We start from the raw sequence: 18,453 nt of genomic DNA, 5'->3' as shown, positions 1-18,453 counted from the left end.
ACACACCACTAACACATTCCCAAAGGAGAAATACAGATGATCGGTGCAATTGTTTGCTTCAGAGAAGAGAATATCAGTGATCTTGAAACTGAAAATCTTTCAAGATAAACAACTCGAAGCATCCGAGCGCAAGACTGGACGGCATGTGAATCTACAAATTGCAGACCAGTTAAGTTAAATGTTCCTTCTTTCTTTTCTTGTTCAGGAGATATTGCTGCTTACATCTCCAGTCAAGATCCCTTTTGTTCAGGCCAGTAACCTGTAGAACCTTTAGTGCCTATGACTCATTGGTTTCCCACCATTGAAAATCTTGATTACTATCCGTTTATTAATTACAGGTTTCTAACCCAAAATATACTGCTTAAGATAAACCTAATGAGTGGTCGCACACTAGCTAGCTACGGTCCCTGGTGTTGAGTCCAGTTGACTGTCTTCCCCATCTGTGCACTGGGAATGCACACTGGTTCACCAATAGACCACCCAAAATAAATCAATAAATAACCTACAAACCAATTTTTTTAATCTGGCCGCTTGCTTTGTTTGAGTGGTGGATTCAGTCGACTTTGCCCTGTGAACTTTGTTTACATTCTTCGAAATCCACAGCCTGGCATCACTGTTATTAAGCCAAATGTATTAGTTATTAATCCTGTAACATTGTGTTCGAGGCATGTGCACTGTAGATGCACATGCTTTGCATACTCCTGCCATCTAGTTTTGGGTCTGGATGTTTGTAAGTTGTTTTTCTTCGAAGAAGTCTTTCGAGTCACAAGGTAAGGTGACTCCTCCTTTCCGTGATAGTGCACATGGGCATTGATTCCATTGTTAGATTTTCTTCTGCCATTGGGTTGGAGGTGTATTGCTGCGCTCCAGTTCAAAACCGTTCTGCGGGTTCCCCTCGGTGCACAATGCACTCTACCCTCGACGGTGTTTCGTACGCGTTCCCTACTGTATTGCTTCGGTCAACGAATCCTTCATTTTCGATCAAACTTCATGGGCGGCTTTTGGGCTTGACCGCATCGGTCCGGTCTTCTGTCGATGGAACATACTCCGTTTAAATTCTGCCCTGGGTGCCACACTAAGTACCCTTGCACCTATTCACATAGTGTGTAACTTGTGCTTGTCTCCAGAGCGCAAAGAAGACGACTGCAACGCTGGTAAATCGTTTCGGTCCAAAAAGACTCTTCGGGATCGACTGGCTCGACGTAGTGAAATGCAACGCCAGAATATTCAACACACTCTGGATATCTTTGGTGAAGAATCCGAGCATGAGGACGTCGAAGAGGCAGAAGAAGAAGCCATCTTGGTTCCAGAGTCTGATTCGGAACTCGAGATAGACATGTAGTCTGAAGACGTGCTTCCGGGACAGGGTGCTGTGAGTACCAATGACCCCTTGCCCCTTAAACCCATACCCAAAACTCCTAAGGTGCCAAGGTCAGCACAGAGACAATGTTTCTGACGCCCGGTCTTCGGGCACGGCACCAAAACAGTTAATCAAACCTGTCTGCTCAGGACCAAGTTGACCAAAATCCTCCTCGGATTGGAAACCTTCCAGTTTGAATACCAAATCCGGTTCAGGGCTGAAATCCTCCACGCCGAAAGAAAAGCTGGTCATAACTTTCATACCTTCACCTTCGGACCCAGGTGCACACAGAGAGACTGCTTCCCATGCTCCGCTTCCGTGTCTGGTAAAGAAGCCTACTAAGCCTTCAGGTGACTCGGGCTCGAGTCAGCCTACCCTTGATGCCGAAAAACATCCACAGGCGCCGAAAAAGAAGCCGTCCTCTTCCTCATTCACGCCGACCGCTGCTTCGACATCCAAGCACTCGGCGTCGAAGACTGGCACCGACTCCTCGACACCCACAACACACTCTGAGCCGACCAAAAAACTCCCATGCTTCGAAGCCGAAAAAGACCTTCGGAACCGAGGAAACAGGTTCCATCGGCCAAAGACACTGCAAAACTGCACGGTTCCAAACCCAGAACCTGTTTCGCCCAGATCCTACCCAAAAATCTCTTGTGAAGGATCCTAGGACTGGTCACTTGATGCTTAGCTTCAAGAATCGACCACTAGATACGCCTGCACCGGCTCCACCACCTAAAAAGAGATACTTTGCTACGTCACTATTAAGGATCCCTCCTCCTCCTCCTCCTCCTCCTCCTCCATCATCCCTTACTCCAGTTGATGATGATGATGATGATGATGATGATTACACCTCGGCTGATGCAGGTGCGGACGATCAACCACTAGGGGACCCTAGTCCTACTGGCTCTCCAGACCCTAGGATGATTATAGCTTCCCAGATGTCCCTTACATCCCACAAGAGGATATCTATCCCTCCAGACCTCTTCTCCCCCCCCCCCCCCCCCGAGGACACTATCGGTTTTAACCAGCTCCTCCACAGAGCTGCCCAGTAGCAAGGGGTTGACCTACACACAGACCCCGTGGAGGAAGATTTTCTCATGGACACTTTTGACACCACACAGAAGTCCACCTCAATTTTACCCATGCTTAAGGGGGTCATTAAGCATGCACCAGAGTTCTTTAAAGACCCGGTCAGGGCTCGAGTCATCAACCCTAGGATCGAAAAAAAAGTATAAGGCCATCCCTACTGATCTAGCCTACATTAAAGGCCCTGCACCACTAGACTCCCTTGTAGTCTCCAATGCTTGAAAAAGAGCCAATTCCCAATCATCAGGTGACGCACCACCACCAGATAAGGAGTCTAAACTCCTGGACGCCTCTGGCAAATGAACGGCGTCACAGGCGGCAAACATATGGCGCATTGCCAATACTGAAGCGATGTTAGCTAGGTATGACAGGGCACATTATGATGAGCTTGAGTCCATAATGCAGCACCTCCCAGACAGGTATAAAAATAGGGCCAATGAGCTCATACAAGAAGGTAAAACCATTACTAACACCTCCATCCGTTGTGCCTTAGATGTAGCAGATACCACCTCAAGGGCAATAAACACCAGTGTCCTTCTGCGTAGGCATGCCTGGCTACGCATTTCATGTTTCAAACCTGAAGTCCAGAGTTACATTCTCAATCAACCATTCGATGAGCAACACCTATTTGGCCTAATGTTGACGTATCCCTTGAAAAAATGAAGAAGGATACCGACACAGCTAAATCTTTGGGAGCCTTGCAGTCGCAAGCTCCCAGACGCTCCTTTCGTCGCTCATCCTTCAGGAGCACCCCCAGAGGCTACTCCTCTGATAGCCCCTCCACTTCTTACAAGGCTCCCACCCAATCCACCTTTACTAGAGGTTACCAAAGATGTGGTTACAGGGGGAACAACAACAAAGGCAGAGGCAAAACCAACAACTCCCGCTCTGCCTCTACCCCCTCCCAATGACTTCCCTCCTCTTCCCCCAGACCATTCCACTCCAGTTGGGGGAAGACTCCAACAGTTCCTTCCTGTCTGGTCCAACATCACCTCAGACAGGTGGGTGCAACAGATAATTCAATCAGGTTACTGTCTCAAACTAACATCTACCCCCCAAACATACCACCCAAACAGCGTCCAATGTCACAAGAACATTTGTTACTGCCAAAGCAGGATATAATCTCCCGCCTACAAAAAAGTGCAATAGAACCAGTTCCCCTGCACCAACAAAGAAAATAGTTTACTCCCTGTATTGTCTCATACCAAAGAAGGACGGCTCTCTAAGGCCTATTCTAGACTGAAGACCCCTAAACCTATACATACACTCAGACCATTTCCACATGATCACACTCCAACAGGTCCTTCCTCTGCTTTCTCAGAGCGACTTCCTTGCTACCCTAGACCTCAAGGATAACTATTTCCACATACCCATTCATGCTGCTCACAGGAAGCATCTCAGATTCGTAGTGGACGGTCAGCACTATCAATTCAAAGTAATCCCATTTGGAGTCACTACAGAACCATGAGTGTTTACCAAGTGCCTAGCGGTTGTCGCAGCACACCGAAGAAGACGGCACATTCACGTCTTCCCATATCTGGACGACTGGCTCATAAAAGCCAGCTCATACAACCAGTGTGTACAACACTCACGCCACTATCCAACTACTCCATGACCTGGGGTTCACAGTAAACCACACCAAGTCCAATCTGCAACTGTTCCACACACAATAGCTTGGTGCCACAATAGACACCTCAAAAGCGTTAGCCTATCCCAGTCCCGTCAGGATAGCAAGCATGCAGGCTCTTCTCACCAAATTCCAACCGCAACAATCTTCCAGCTCGAGTGTTCATGCAACTCATAGGGATGATGGCCGCTTGCATATTCATAGTGCCTCATGCAAGACTCCAGATGTGTCCTCTCCAAGAGTGCTTAGCACGCCAATGGAACCAGGCTCAAGGTCAGTTAACAGATCTGGTGTTGGTAGACGGTCATACTCATCGCTCTCTGCAGTGGTGGAACACCAGGAACCTTTCCAAAGGACGACCGTTCCTAGAGCCGGTTCCTCAAATAGTTATGACAACGGACACATCGCTCTCCGGCTGGGGAGCTCACCTACTGCATCACACCATGCAGGGCAGGTGGACACCTCAACAAAAGTTACTCCACATCAACCACCTGGAGTTTCTAGCCATATTCCTAGCCTTATAAGCATTTCAAAAACAAATATCAGGCAAGACTGTCTTAGTCCGCACGGACAACATGACAGCCATGTACTACATACGTAAAAAAAAAAAAAAAGCAGGACACACTCTGCAGCTCTCAGCTAGCACAGAACATATGGAGGTGGGCTATACCTCAAAAAAAAATTCTCCTAGCCCAACATGTCCCACGAGTGGGAACTTCATCCCCAAGTTCTTCAACCGTTTTTTCAAATGTGGGGGCAACCCCAGATAGACCTTTTCGCCACCCACAAACGCCAAATGCCCAACCTTCGCCGCCAGATATCCACACCCATTGTCCAAAGGCAATGCCATATGGATGAACTGGTCAGGCAGATTTGTGTACGCTTTTCCGCCTCTCCCACTCATTCCACTAGTGGTGCGCATACTACAGAAACATTCCTTAACTCTCATCCTCTCACGCTGTGCATTTAATCCCCTCCTGAGGCGGAAGCCGGGAGGTTGCTGCTTTATTTGTTTGATTATAATTTCGTTTTGCACCTTTTAAATCCTCGCCGTATTTTTAGCTTTTAACTCCACTGCACTTGGCTTGAAAAACGAAGCTTAGCTGCACTGTTTAGTAATTGTGACTGATTTACTCTGTTTGATGTAAAAGTGGCAGAAATTATCCCCCTGCCCCCCGCTTGTTTAACTTAGCACTCACCCTGATACTCGGATCACCCTCAGCCGATTTGGATGCTGAGATAGCCGAGCCTCGGCCAGGTAGAATCGACTTTGGCGGCCATCTTGGTTTGGGGCAGCGTTTCCACGCTCTCTATTGGCCACTATAAAAGGACATCCCCTATCAAGCACTCCTATTCGCTGTGCATTTAATCCCCTCCTGAGGCGGAAGCCGGGAGGTTGCTGCTTTATTTGTTTGATTATAATTTCGTTTTGCACCTTTTAAATCCTCGCCGTATTTTTAGCTTTTAACTCCACTGCACTTGGCTTGAAAAACGAAGCTTAGCTGCACTGTTTAGTAATTGTGACTGATTTACTCTGTTTGATGTAAAAGTGGCAGAAATTATCCCCCTGCCCCCCGCTTGTTTAACTTAGCACTCACCCTGATACTCGGATCACCCTCAGCCGATTTGGATGCTGAGATAGCCGAGCCTCGGCCAGGTAGAATCGACTTTGGCGGCCATCTTGGTTTGGGGCAGCGTTTCCACGCTCTCTATTGGCCACTATAAAAGGACATCCCCTATCAAGCACTCCTATTCGCTGTGCATTTAATCCCCTCCTGAGGCGGAAGCCGGGAGGTTGCTGCTTTATTTGTTTGATTATAATTTCGTTTTGCACCTTTTAAATCCTCGCCGTATTTTTAGCTTTTAACTCCACTGCACTTGGCTTGAAAAACGAAGCTTAGCTGCACTGTTTAGTAATTGTGACTGATTTACTCTGTTTGATGTAAAAGTGGCAGAAATTATCCCCCTGCCCCCCGCTTGTTTAACTTAGCACTCACCCTGATACTCGGATCACCCTCAGCCGATTTGGATGCTGAGATAGCCGAGCCTCGGCCAGGTAGAATCGACTTTGGCGGCCATCTTGGTTTGGGGCAGCGTTTCCACGCTCTCTATTGGCCACTATAAAAGGACATCCCCTATCAAGCACTCCTATTCGCTGTGCATTTAATCCCCTCCTGAGGCGGAAGCCGGGAGGTTGCTGCTTTATTTGTTTGATTATAATTTCGTTTTGCACCTTTTAAATCCTCGCCGTATTTTTAGCTTTTAACTCCACTGCACTTGGCTTGAAAAACGAAGCTTAGCTGCACTGTTTAGTAATTGTGACTGATTTACTCTGTTTGATGTAAAAGTGGCAGAAATTATCCCCCTGCCCCCCGCTTGTTTAACTTAGCACTCACCCTGATACTCGGATCACCCTCAGCCGATTTGGATGCTGAGATAGCCGAGCCTCGGCCAGGTAGAATCGACTTTGGCGGCCATCTTGGTTTGGGGCAGCGTTTCCACGCTCTCTATTGGCCACTATAAAAACGGAAGGCAATGCCTCCGCGCAGCGGACGCGTTCAGCGGACGCGCCGAACCTGCGCCGGAGTCGTGCCTGAGTCCTGCCCGTCTGCGCCCGTCCGCGCTGAGGACGGGCTGGACGGCTGGACCACTGGCCATTACAAGGCAGGCGCCCCTGTCCTGAAATACTCTTTAAGGGAAATGCTGCGGCTTAAGCCCGCCCCTGCCCCTTGCTCACATCGCTACAGACCTGAGGATTATTTGACATGTCCTAGCTGTGCGTGCTTTCCGATTGATGCAGATGAGCCTCTGCTTTCTCTTTCCTCTGCTCCTCCGGAGTCTTGCTCTTTATCAACATCTAAAAATCCCAGCGAGTCCTGTCTTCTTCTCAATGCTCGCTCGCTCATTAAAAATAACATTGTATTCAAGGAACTGGTCTTAGATAAAACACCTTCTTGGGTTTTTATTACGGAGACCTGGGCCAAAGACTCCTCGGGTCCTGATCTGGTTGAAGCGGTCCCTGAGGGTTACTGCCTAACTCGATTTGACAGATTAGGCCGTGTTGGCGGTGGTCTGGCTATTTTATATCAGGACAAATTTCACTGCCACACTATACCCCTTTCTGACCCCAAGGACACATTCCAGGTCCTATATTTTTCCCTCTCCGATTCTGCTAATCCAGCATTTAATGGAATCTTGGTCTACCGCCCCCCTGGCCCAAGAGCAGGATTTGGGCTGAAATTGATGCAGGTTCTGGAACCCTATTTTGGCCGACAAAATCTGACCATTCTAGGTGATTTCAATTTCCATCTTGAGCTATTGGAGGCTCACGACACTATTTCCTTGGTAGAAATAATGTCAGCCTGCGGACTCACCCAGCTGGTGAACGGTCCCACCCACCGAGCGGGGCACACGCTCGATGGTATCTTTTCTAACGACCCTAGGCTGACAGCTGCCAGCCCCTTCCATCTCTCCTGGTCGGACCATCTGCCCGTTCCCTTTAATATGATGTATCCCTCACGGGGCTATATTAGAAGGGCCTCGAGCACCATGGAAGTGCGAAGGAACCTCAAAAAGATCAGGGAAGATTCCCTCCATCCATGGACAACCAGTCTGTCCATTCCTCAGGAGGCAGATACCTCCACTGCGGTCTCTATATTTGAAAATACCATTGCTGAGGCCTTAGAGGAACTTGCTCCTGCAAGGTCTTGCTATTCTGCTAGAAAAAGACCTTCAGCTCCCTGGTTCTCCGAACAGCTCCGGCTTCGGAGACAGGAAGTAAGAAGGCAGGAACGCTTATGGCACTCTAGTTGGGCCCCTAAGGATAGAGAAGCCCATAGGGTCCTGCTTAAAAATTACAAACTGGAAGTTATTAAGACCAAGCAGGAATACTTCACGGCCCTCACCTCCTCATTGTCATCTCCTAGAGAACTCTTTAGGATTGTCGATTCCCTTACGACCCTTCAGACACCGGATCCTGTGGTTGCCTCTCAGGACCTGTGCAACAAGATAGCCGCCTTTTTCCAGTCAAAAATCGCCGACATCTATGCTGCTCTGGAGGTCCAAAAATCCCTGACCGCCGTTCCTTTGCTGCCTGCTCTCCCTGAGCCCAGTGTTGCTGAATCCTCTCAACATCAGGATTTGATTTCCTTTCCTCCCCTTTCCTGTCAGGATCTTGAAATCCTGCTTGATAAAACTAAATCTGGCTCTCCGTTGGATGTCTGCCCGCTAAAGATCCTCAAGCAGTGCAGAGAATCTCTCCTTCCTCCTCTGGTTGACATCATGAACAGAGCGATGAAGGAAGGCATTTTTCCCCAGCAGTGGAAGAATGCTGTTGTAAAACCTTTGCTTAAAAAGCCTTCTCTGGACCCCGGGGTGTTAAAGAACTTTCGCCCCATTTCACTGCTCCCGGCTCCCGCAAAGATGCTCGAAGCCCATCTAAATAAACATCTGGCTGCATTTGTGGAGAGCTCGGGCTGTTTGGATCTCTCCCAGCATGGTTTCAGGAGGGAACACAGCACTGAGTCTGCCCTCACCATAGTGCTGGATACCATCCGCACTAGAGTTGATGAGGGTCAGACCTCCCTCCTGATCCTTTTAGACCTCACAGCGGCCTTCGATACCCTGTCTCCTGTGGTGTTAACATCTCGCCTGAGGGAGATTGGGGTCCGCGGGCCTGCTCTGGGACTCCTTTCCTCTTTTCTCGACCATAGAGAACAAAGGATAATGCTGGGATCGTTTCTATCTCCATCCCTGTCTGTGCAATGTGGGGTCCCTCAAGGGTCAGCGCTCAGTCCTACCCTTTTTAATATCTATGTGACCCCCCTTGCCAGACTCATTAGATCTTTTGGGATGGAGGTAGTTTCCTACGCGGACGACACCCAGATCTTAGTCTCTCTCTCCCAGCCAGCTACATCAACTGCCGCCAATTTTAGATCTTGCATGGAGGCAGTTGGCCAGTGGATGATCCACAATTCACTAAAACTGAATGGGGAGAAGACGGAGGTGATGGTCTTTGGAGGAAAGGAACCGATCTGGTCGGCGGAGTGGTGGCCGAACTCGCTGGGCGTATGTCCCGAGCCCACCTTGTCAGCAAAAAACCTGGGAGTTATGATCGACCCCAACCTTAGTATGTGCCAACAGGTCAACAGGACTGTTTCGACCTGCTGGGGGATTATCCACATTCTGAGGAAAATCAGGCACTTTTTGTCACCCCAGGCAAGAAAGCAACTTGCTGTCGCTCTTTTGGGTTCGCGACTGGATTACTGCAATGCGCTGTATGCAGGGCTGAACAAGAGTCTTCTACAGCGCTTGCAGGTGGTCCAGAACGCGGCAGCGAGATTGGCTCTTGACCTACCAAAACGTGCCTCTGCCACCGAAGCCCGAAAACAACTGCACTGGCTCCCCGTTGAATACCGGATCCTTTTCAAATCCATGTGCCTGGTGTATAAAGCCTTAGCTAAACCCAGCCCTACAAGCATGGGATCCATTCTTTCTCGGCATAACCCCAGTAGAAATCTTCGCTCCAGTCACAAACTTCTCCTCTCTGTACCCCGTGTCAGAAAAGCAAGATGGGGAGGCAAGGCCTTTTCCTTCCTGGCACCTAAGTGGTGGAATGCCCTCCCTTTGGAAGTAAGATCCAGTCCCTCTCTGCAAACTTTTAGATCCGCGCTTAAGACTCACCTTTTTACACGTGCATTCCCGTAGTGGTGCTTTGTATATTCTGTTTATTGTTTATTGATTTTGATAGGCGCCTTGATACCTTCGGGTTTAGTCTGCGCGTTATAAGTTGCATAATAAATAAATAAATAAATAAATAATTGCTCCAACTTGGGCCAGACAACCGTGGTATACCACACTATTGGAACTCTCCGTAGTTCCGCACCAGAAGTTACTCCTCTCTCCACGCCTCTTAACCCATAACCATGGAGAGATCAGTCACCCAGACCCAGCTCAACTCAACCTTGTGATCTGGCTCCTGAGGTTCTAGAATTTGGTTACCTTAACCTTCCCCCTGACTGTATGAACATCGTTAAAGAAGCTAGACGGCCTACCACTAGAGCATGCTATGCAGCCAAGTAGAAACGTTTTGTAATATATTGTCATAACACCACCAATCCCCTAGATGTGTCTATCCAACACATCATCGGCTATTTACTACACCTCCAAAGATGCAACTTAGCTTACATGTCAATTAGACTGCATCTTGCTGCCATAGCAGCATATCTACAAAATAGACAACAATTATCACTTTTCAGAGTACCTGCCATAAATGCCTTTATGGAGGGCCTCAAAAGAATAATTCCCCCCCAGAGTACCACCTTCACCTGTGTGGAATTTAAACCTCGTTCTCACAAGACTAATGGTTTTGCTTTGTCCTCCATTTGAACCTCTACATAAATGTGAACTACAATTCTTAATATGGAAAGTTGCTTTCCTAGTAGCCATTACTTCTTTATGAAGAGTTAGCGAACTACAAGCACTAACCATTCAGGAACCGTTTCTGCAGATGCATCATAATAAGGTTGTTCTCTGAACTAATCCTAAATTTCTTCCTAAAGTCATTTCTCCCTTCCACCTCAATCAATCTGTGGAGCTGCCCGTATTCTTCTCGCAGCCACAGTCGCAGAAAGAGCTCTTCATTCATTAGATGCCAAAAGAGCATTGCTTTACTACATCGAGAGAACACAACCCTTTCGTAAGACCAAACAACTTTTCGTGTCTTTCTCACCACCACACAAGGGCAACCCCATATCAAAATCTGGGATAGCTAGGTGGATTGTCAAATGCATACAAATTTGCTACCACAAAGCAACACGTAAATTAACTGTTCCTCCTAAAGCCCACTCTACACGCAAGATAGGGGCTTCAATGGCATTTTTAGGGAACATTCCCTTAGATGATATCTGCAGAGCAGCTACATGGTCTACACCGCACACATTCACAAAACACTATTGTGTAGATGTGCAAACTAAACAACAAGCTAGTGTGGGACAGGCTGTACTCGAAACACTATTTCAAACTACAACAGATACTGGTAGTCGCCGCTACGAGGGGATACTGCTATACAATCTGGGCATAGTGTGTAATCTGCAGCTCATATACCTCGAAGGGAATATGCTACTTACCAGTATGCATCTATTCTTGGCATGTAGAGCTGCAGATCTACACACGCCCACCCGCCTCCCCGGCTACCTTTATCTGTTCCAGTATTATCTTATTTAGATACAGCATACATGGTCATCTTTCCTGTTTCTTACAAAGCGCCATAATTTCCCTGCTGGCGAAAAACAATCTGAGGATGGAGCCGATGCCCATGATCCAAAGGAGTCACCACCTATCTCATGACTTCCAAAGACTTTCCAGGACAAAAACAAGTGCAAACATCCGGGCCCAACACCAGATGGCGATCTATGCATAGTGTGTAGATCTGCAGCTCTATATGCCAAGAACAGATGCATACTGGTAAGTAGCATATTCCTTCGGAGCCGAAAACTTCCGCTCCTAAAAGCAAGTCCATCCCTGCATCAAAACCTTTGGTGCCGAAATCAAAAGACAGCAGTTTTGAACCTTCTGACTCTAATTTGGACACTGTTCATCCCAAACTGGATCCCAAACAAAAGATTTATATTCATCCTGATACAGGACACATTCATGCTAAATCTCCAGTTAAACGCAGGCCTCCTTCTGAAGATTCTCACTATAAGATTCCTTTAAAGAAAAAGAAAGATGGGACTACAAGCCCTATTTATCCAGCTCCACCGCCCCCTCTATTACCACCCTCTTCTCCACATTTAGCTACTTAACACATTTCACCTCCGAGGTCTCCACTTTCACAGCCTGAAGAGGGAGATATTGATGAGGAAGATATTCATTTGCCGGTAGACCCCTTAAAGGATTACACCATTGACCCTCCATTAAACAATGACCCAGACCTTTACCCTGCAAAGCCTTCCCCACCTGATTATGTTATGTTATAATGGATTTATACCGCGCTCAAATACTCAGGAGTGTCCTGGCGCGAACAGTTACCAAAACCTGACGGAGCAGAGAGTTAAATCGGCTGATTAAAAAGAAAAGTTTTAAGTTGTTTTTTGAAAAGTCTAAAGTCCTGGATAGACGTAATTCCAAAGGAAGGGAATTCCATGCTGTGGCTGCTTTAACGGAAATTATAATGTGGCTTACCAGGAACTCATTGCTAGAGCAGCAGAGTACCATGGTGTGGAGTTAAATAAAGACATGTTAGTAGAGGTCTTTTTATTTGAGACACTTGGGGCCACACACAGGTCAAGTCAGACACTCCAAACGCTGAGAGGCATGCGAATGACCTTCTCAAAGACCGAGTGCAAGCACGCATTTTGACTGAGTCGATAAACATACGAACCTTCGCCATCTGATACTATTTCTATTAAAGGTCAGCTGCCTCTTGACTCCCTTGTAGTATCCAATGTCACAAAAGAGCTAATTTACAAACATCTGGTGATGCTCCTTCCCAGATAAAGAATCTAGGCTCATAGATGCTTCGGGCAAACGTGTAGCTGTTCAAGCTTCTAGTCACTGGTGCATCGCAAATACCCAAGGGCTGCTAGCTAGGTATGACAAAGCACACTGGGACGAGATGGAGCAACTGCTCCAATATCTCCCAGAAGAACACAAAAACAATGCAAATGAGTTAGTTCAAGAGGGCAAGCTTATTTCTAACTCTTCTATTAGATTTGCTTTAGATGCTGCTGACACCGCTGCTAGATAAATGCCAGCATTCTCCTCAGAAGGTATGCATGGGTTAGGATTTCAGGTTTAAATCTGAGGTACAACAATCCATTTTAAACACCCCTTTTGACAAAGAACACCTGTTTGGTCCTGTAGTAGACCAATCCCTATAAAAAAGAAAAAAATATATACCTAAGTGGCTAAGTCCATGGGAGCGGGCCAGTCCCCATAAAATAGAGGCTCCTTTTGTCGCTCTTTTTACAGAGGAGGGTCCAAAACCACATTCACAGACCCAAAGGCTTCCACTTACAAAAGCAATACCTAATCCTTTCCCTCTAGAGGTTTTTATAGAGGAGGGTATAGAGGAAATGATTCCAAAGGTAGGGGTAGAGGCGCCTCAACACGCAACGCCCCTTACCCTAACAAACCGTGACTTGCCCACTCTTTCCCCCGATCACTTAACACCTGTTGGGGAAAGACTTGAACAGTTTCGCCCCATTTGGCAATCCATAACAACCGACAAATGGATGATCGATATTATCCGTCATGGTTATTGCCTAGAGCTTACCACCAATCCTACAAACATTTCACCTCGCACTTACAAACTGTTGTCAGACCACTTACAGTTACTCATTCAAGTGGTGTAATGCCTCTTACAAAAAGGAGCCATAGAACCGGTTCTGTTAAACTACCAAGGTTCAGGGAATTGTTCTCGATTTCCAAATTCTTAAAAAGGACGGCTCCTCAAGACCCATTCTGGATCTCGGTGTGTTAAATCAGTATATACCCTCATAACATTTTCATATGGTAACACTTCAACAGATAGTTCTGCTTCTACAGCAAGGCGATTTTATGTCCACACTGGACTTAAAAGACGCATACTATAACATTCTCATACATCCAGCTCCTCGCGAATTCCTCCAATTTGTGATAGCAGGCAAACACTACCAGTTCAAAGTACTTCCATTCGGAGTAACTACTGCCCGAAGAGTGTTCACCAATTGTCCAGTAGTAGTGGCAACTCATCTCGGAAGACAACAGATTCACGTCTTCGAGTACCTAGACAACTGGCTCATCAAAGACCGCACACACCAAAAGTGTCCACAACACACTCTGGTCACGCTAGACTTAATCCACCAGTTGGGCTTCACAGTAAATGCATCAAAGTCTCGCCTGCAGCCTTCACAGACACAATCTTATCTGGGAGCCACTCGACACTCAAAAACCTTTAGCCTCTCCCAATACAGCCAGAATTCGCAGTATTCAAGCTCAGTTACTTCAGTTTCAGGCCAACCAAAAATTACCAGCCAGAACATTCATGCAATTGCTAGGGATGATGGCGTCATGCATAGCAATAGTGCCTCATGTAAGACTACACTTGCATCCCCTGCAAAACAGTTTAGCAGGTCGGTGGAATCAATAACAGGGTCTATTGACAGATCGAGTGTTGGTAGACAGCCGCACCCATCACTTTCTGCAGTGGTGGAATCCACAAAATGTATCAAAAGGGCGGCCCTTCATCGACCCTATTCCACAGATCGTACTAACAGCAGACGCATCTCTATCTGGTTGGGGTGCCCATCTCCAGAATTACACAATTCAGGTTCTCTGGGACACCAAGCACAGACATCTACTCATCAACTATCTATAGCTTCTAGCAGTATTTCTAGCACTCAAAGCTTTTCAGTCTCACCTCATAGGCAAAGTTGTCTTAGTCTGCATGGACAACATGACAGCTATGTACTATATTCAAAAACGTGGGGACACACACTCTCCAACTGTCACACCTCTCTCAGACCATTTGGAGTTGGGCAATCCATCAAAGAATTCATCTTCTGTCCTAACACCTTCCAGGGGTGAACAATCAGATTGCCGTCCTCCTCAGCAGAAAGAGACCGCAAATACATAGGTGAGAACTTCATCCCCAAGTTCTCCTTCCATGTTTTCGAGAATGGGGATTCCCACAAATTGATCTGTTTGCCACAGTGGACATCGCAAAATGCCCAAAACTTCGCCTCCAGGTTCTCACATCCTCTCGCCAATGGCAATGCCCTATGGATTAATTGGTCAGAGGTATTTGTCTACGCTATTCTGCCTCTCCCACTTCTTCCGTTTCTGGTTCCGAAGCGCAGGTAAACATCTCTCACACTGATTCTAGTAGCCCCCACAAGGGCTCGTCAACCTTGGTTCACCACATTGTTAGAACTGAACTATGTCAGTGATTCCACATCAAAAGCTGCATCTCAACTCCAGTTTTCTCACAAAGAGCCATGGCAAATTCAGGCACCCGGACCCAAAGGAGGTCAATTTAGCGATTTGGCTCCTGAAATCCTAGTTTGGATATTTAAATCTGCCACCAGACTGTATGCATATCTTAAAAGAAGCAAGGAAGACTTTCACCAGAGTTTGTTAGGCAGCAAAATGGAAATGTTTTGTTATCTATTGTGATAACAAAATTAATGCTTAAGATGCTTCTGTTCAAAACATTATTTGTTACCTTCCTCATCTACAACGATCTAGTCTAGCTTATCCATCTATTAGATTGCACCTTGCAGCAGTTGCTCCATATTTGCAAAACCAACATAATTTTTCCTTGTTCAAAGTTCCTATGATTAAAGGCTTTATGGAAGGCTTAAAAAGAATAATTCCACCCAGAATACCTCCGGCATTGGTGTGGAATCTTAACATTGTACTTGCAAGACTCATGGGTCCACCCTTTGATCCTTTACACTTATGTCCTTTGCAGTTCCTTTCATGGAAGGTTGCCTTCCTCATTGCAGTCACTTCATTAAGGAGAGTTGGTGACCTACAGGCATTAACTTTAGAAGAACCCTTTCAGCTTCATAAAGATAGGGTAGTTATTCGCACCAATCCTAAATTTCTCCCTATATTTATTTTTCTTTTTTTAACAGATTTTATTGAATTTTCATTGTACCCTATGGGCGGAGCCCAGCAAGCCAAGTACATTTGACATGCATAATGTAAATTCACCAAGTACTGTATATCACCCACCCCTAAGGTCTTCAGAGCATCAGACCAAGGAAAACACCCCATCCCCCAAGCGAACACCATACATACCTTAACATTATATGTACAAACCAAAGGAATTCCCGTCTACGTCTTTGTAGCACTAATACTTTAAACAGGTAAATCATTCAACACCAGCCGTTCAATAGGTGGCTTGCTGCAACATTAAGGACAAATCAATACCCCTGTCCCTAAATTCGTTTTTGCTTTTCACATTAACCAATCTGTTGCATTACCGGTGTTGTTCCCGCAACCGGATTCTGTAGCAGAAAGAGCTCTTCACACGCTTGATGTTGGAAGAGTGTTATTGTATTATATTGATAGGACAAAACATTTTCGTAAAACAAAGCAACATTTTGCTGCATTTTCTCCACCTCACAAAGGCAATCCTATCTCTAAATCAGGCAATTCGAGATGGATTGTTAAATGCATTCAAACCCACTATGCTAAAGCTAAAATAACTTTATACCCCCTAGAGCACATTCCACTTGCAAAATAGGGGCATCTATGGCCTTTTTTTGGTAACATTCCTATTGCTGGTATCTGTAAAGCAGCAACATGGTCCACACCACACACATTTACTAAACACTATTGTGTGGATGTGCTAGCATGCCAGTAAGCCAATGTAGGACAAACAGTGCTAAAGATCCTTTTTCAGACAACTGCAACATCTACTGGTTAGCCACAGCTTTGGGAGAACACTTCTATATAGTCTTTGCAAAGCATGTGTATCTACAGCACACATGCCTACAATGGATTGTGTTACACACCCGGTAAGCATCTGTTCTTGGCATGTAGAGCTGTAGATTTAGATGCATCTTCCCACCTCCCCGGACACCTGTAGTTGTTGCAGCTCTCTTTATTTACATTACATATGCATGGACATCTCTTTACTACACTCACTTACTCCATTCTCACCCTCTTATGGGAAAACAATGTAACAATGTAGTCGATGCCCATGCACTTGATCACTGAAAGGAGGAGTTGCCTTACTTTGCGACTTGAAAGACTTCCTCGAAGAACAACAACTCTCAAACATCTGGACCCAACACTAGATGGCAGGAGTATGCAAAACATGTGAATCTACAGCTCTACATGCCAAGAACAGATGGTTACTGGGTAAATAACATAATCCATACCCTCTGTCTGGTACCTTTAACCGATTGGCTTTTTGCTAGAACCAAATGCTTCTTGAAAGATCTCAGTTGTCTTAAAAATCCTCTATGATAAAATTGTTCATCAGCACCAACGCTAACTATATTATTGTTGTACCTACAAAGTAGGAGTGCAAACATGTTTGGGGTTGGTTCGATGGCCCAGAAAGGTACTTAACACCTGTGGCTTTCAGTCTATATCATGTCGTAGTGTACGGTCTCTTAATCATTTGTAATAGTCATTTTCTTCTTATAAGTATCAGTATATTCATGTTACTCACAAGTACTATGTTGCATTGATTGAGATTCTAACCCCAGACCCCCTGCTGAAGTACTTTGACTTCTTAACCACACTACCCTGAGAGAATTAAGGGCTAAAACAAAAAAAGCTTGGGCATTTCAGAGGAAGTGCAATACTATGAGGACCCTCGGAGGCAAGTTGAAAATTACTTTAATCCAGAGGGATAAGCCCCAGTCGGCTCAGACTGACCCAGGACGCATGTAAAAGGACTCAATGTGCCCTGATAGCTTCTTTTCTCTACTTATGGGGTTTTTCTTCTGTTTCGCTCTTAGAGAACCCCTTCTTTCTCCATTCTCTGTTTTTTGTTTTGTTTGCCCCCTCTATTCTCTCTTGGGTCTCTCTTCTCCTCTTCACTTCAGTCTCCTCGCCTCCTCTGTTGGTTTTCCTCTCCTTCATTTTGTTCCTAAATCTCCTAATTTGAGTCTCCTCTCTCATCCTCTGTTGAGACTCCCTTCCTTTCTGTCCTAGAAGCTGGTCTTAATTTACTTCATGTTGCTGATGTCCCTTGACTCATTTCTAGCTGGTGCAGTGAATTATGTTATCTGTGACAGGTTCTGTAATGCGGTTCACCACTTCACGGCAGAGCATGAGCTAACAATTGGGGAAGATGGAGGAGACAGCACTTCTGATGACTTCCCAGAGGTAATGCTAGACAGGGGGCTGTGGTGATTTGTATGGGTGCGAGGGATGTCTGCTCCTGACGAGGCCACAAATGTGTCTTGAATTGGAGTTTTGGTCCCTGGGATAAGGTTGTGAAGGGTGAGGTGACGGAGGATTTGAAGTGGGTTTAGAGGTGCTTTGAGCAGATTCAGCAAGTATATGGTGGTCTCATTGCATCTGTTCAGTGGAGTATCTTGTCTCCTCACAACATGGCTTGGGTTTACATGGGGGATTCTCTTTTAATTCTGGGGAGGTAGGTCAGCTAGGACTACATTTCAGTGGCACTGAGGAAGCGAATGTAGAACCCTGGGAGATGCATCCGGCACATGGGAATATTCTGCCGTGGTAGCATTCCAAAGTTAAACAAGAATGGAAGTTTGTGGGGAAATGAAAAGGAAAGATAGCAGAATTTCACTGTGGTTTACATAACACTCACTGTAATTGATGTGATGACTCAAACCTCTATGAATATAGAGTTAATCTATTATACAATCTTAAGTGATCTCAAAATATTCAGATTACTGGA

At 46.0% G+C, this 18,453-nt stretch overlaps 1 protein-coding gene across 2 annotated transcripts in view; it reads left to right on the top strand.

The window, feature by feature from the left end:
* Nucleotides 1–18,453, top strand: part of LOC146861338 (mitogen-activated protein kinase kinase kinase 5-like) — an 802,557-nt gene that overhangs the window by 375,925 nt on the left and 408,179 nt on the right. For both annotated transcript variants that reach the window (XM_085645620.1, XM_085645619.1), the window contains exon 14: nt 17,819–17,909. In XM_085645620.1, coding sequence (XP_085501746.1) covers nt 17,819–17,909 — 91 coding nt within the window. The remainder of the gene's footprint in view (nt 1–17,818; nt 17,910–18,453) is intronic.

This window comes from Triturus cristatus, chromosome 3_1 (genome assembly GCF_964204655.1).
Source record: "Triturus cristatus chromosome 3_1, aTriCri1.1, whole genome shotgun sequence".
Lineage (NCBI taxonomy): Eukaryota > Metazoa > Chordata > Amphibia > Caudata > Salamandridae > Triturus > Triturus cristatus.
This window is presented reverse-complemented; position numbering and strand designations above follow the sequence as displayed.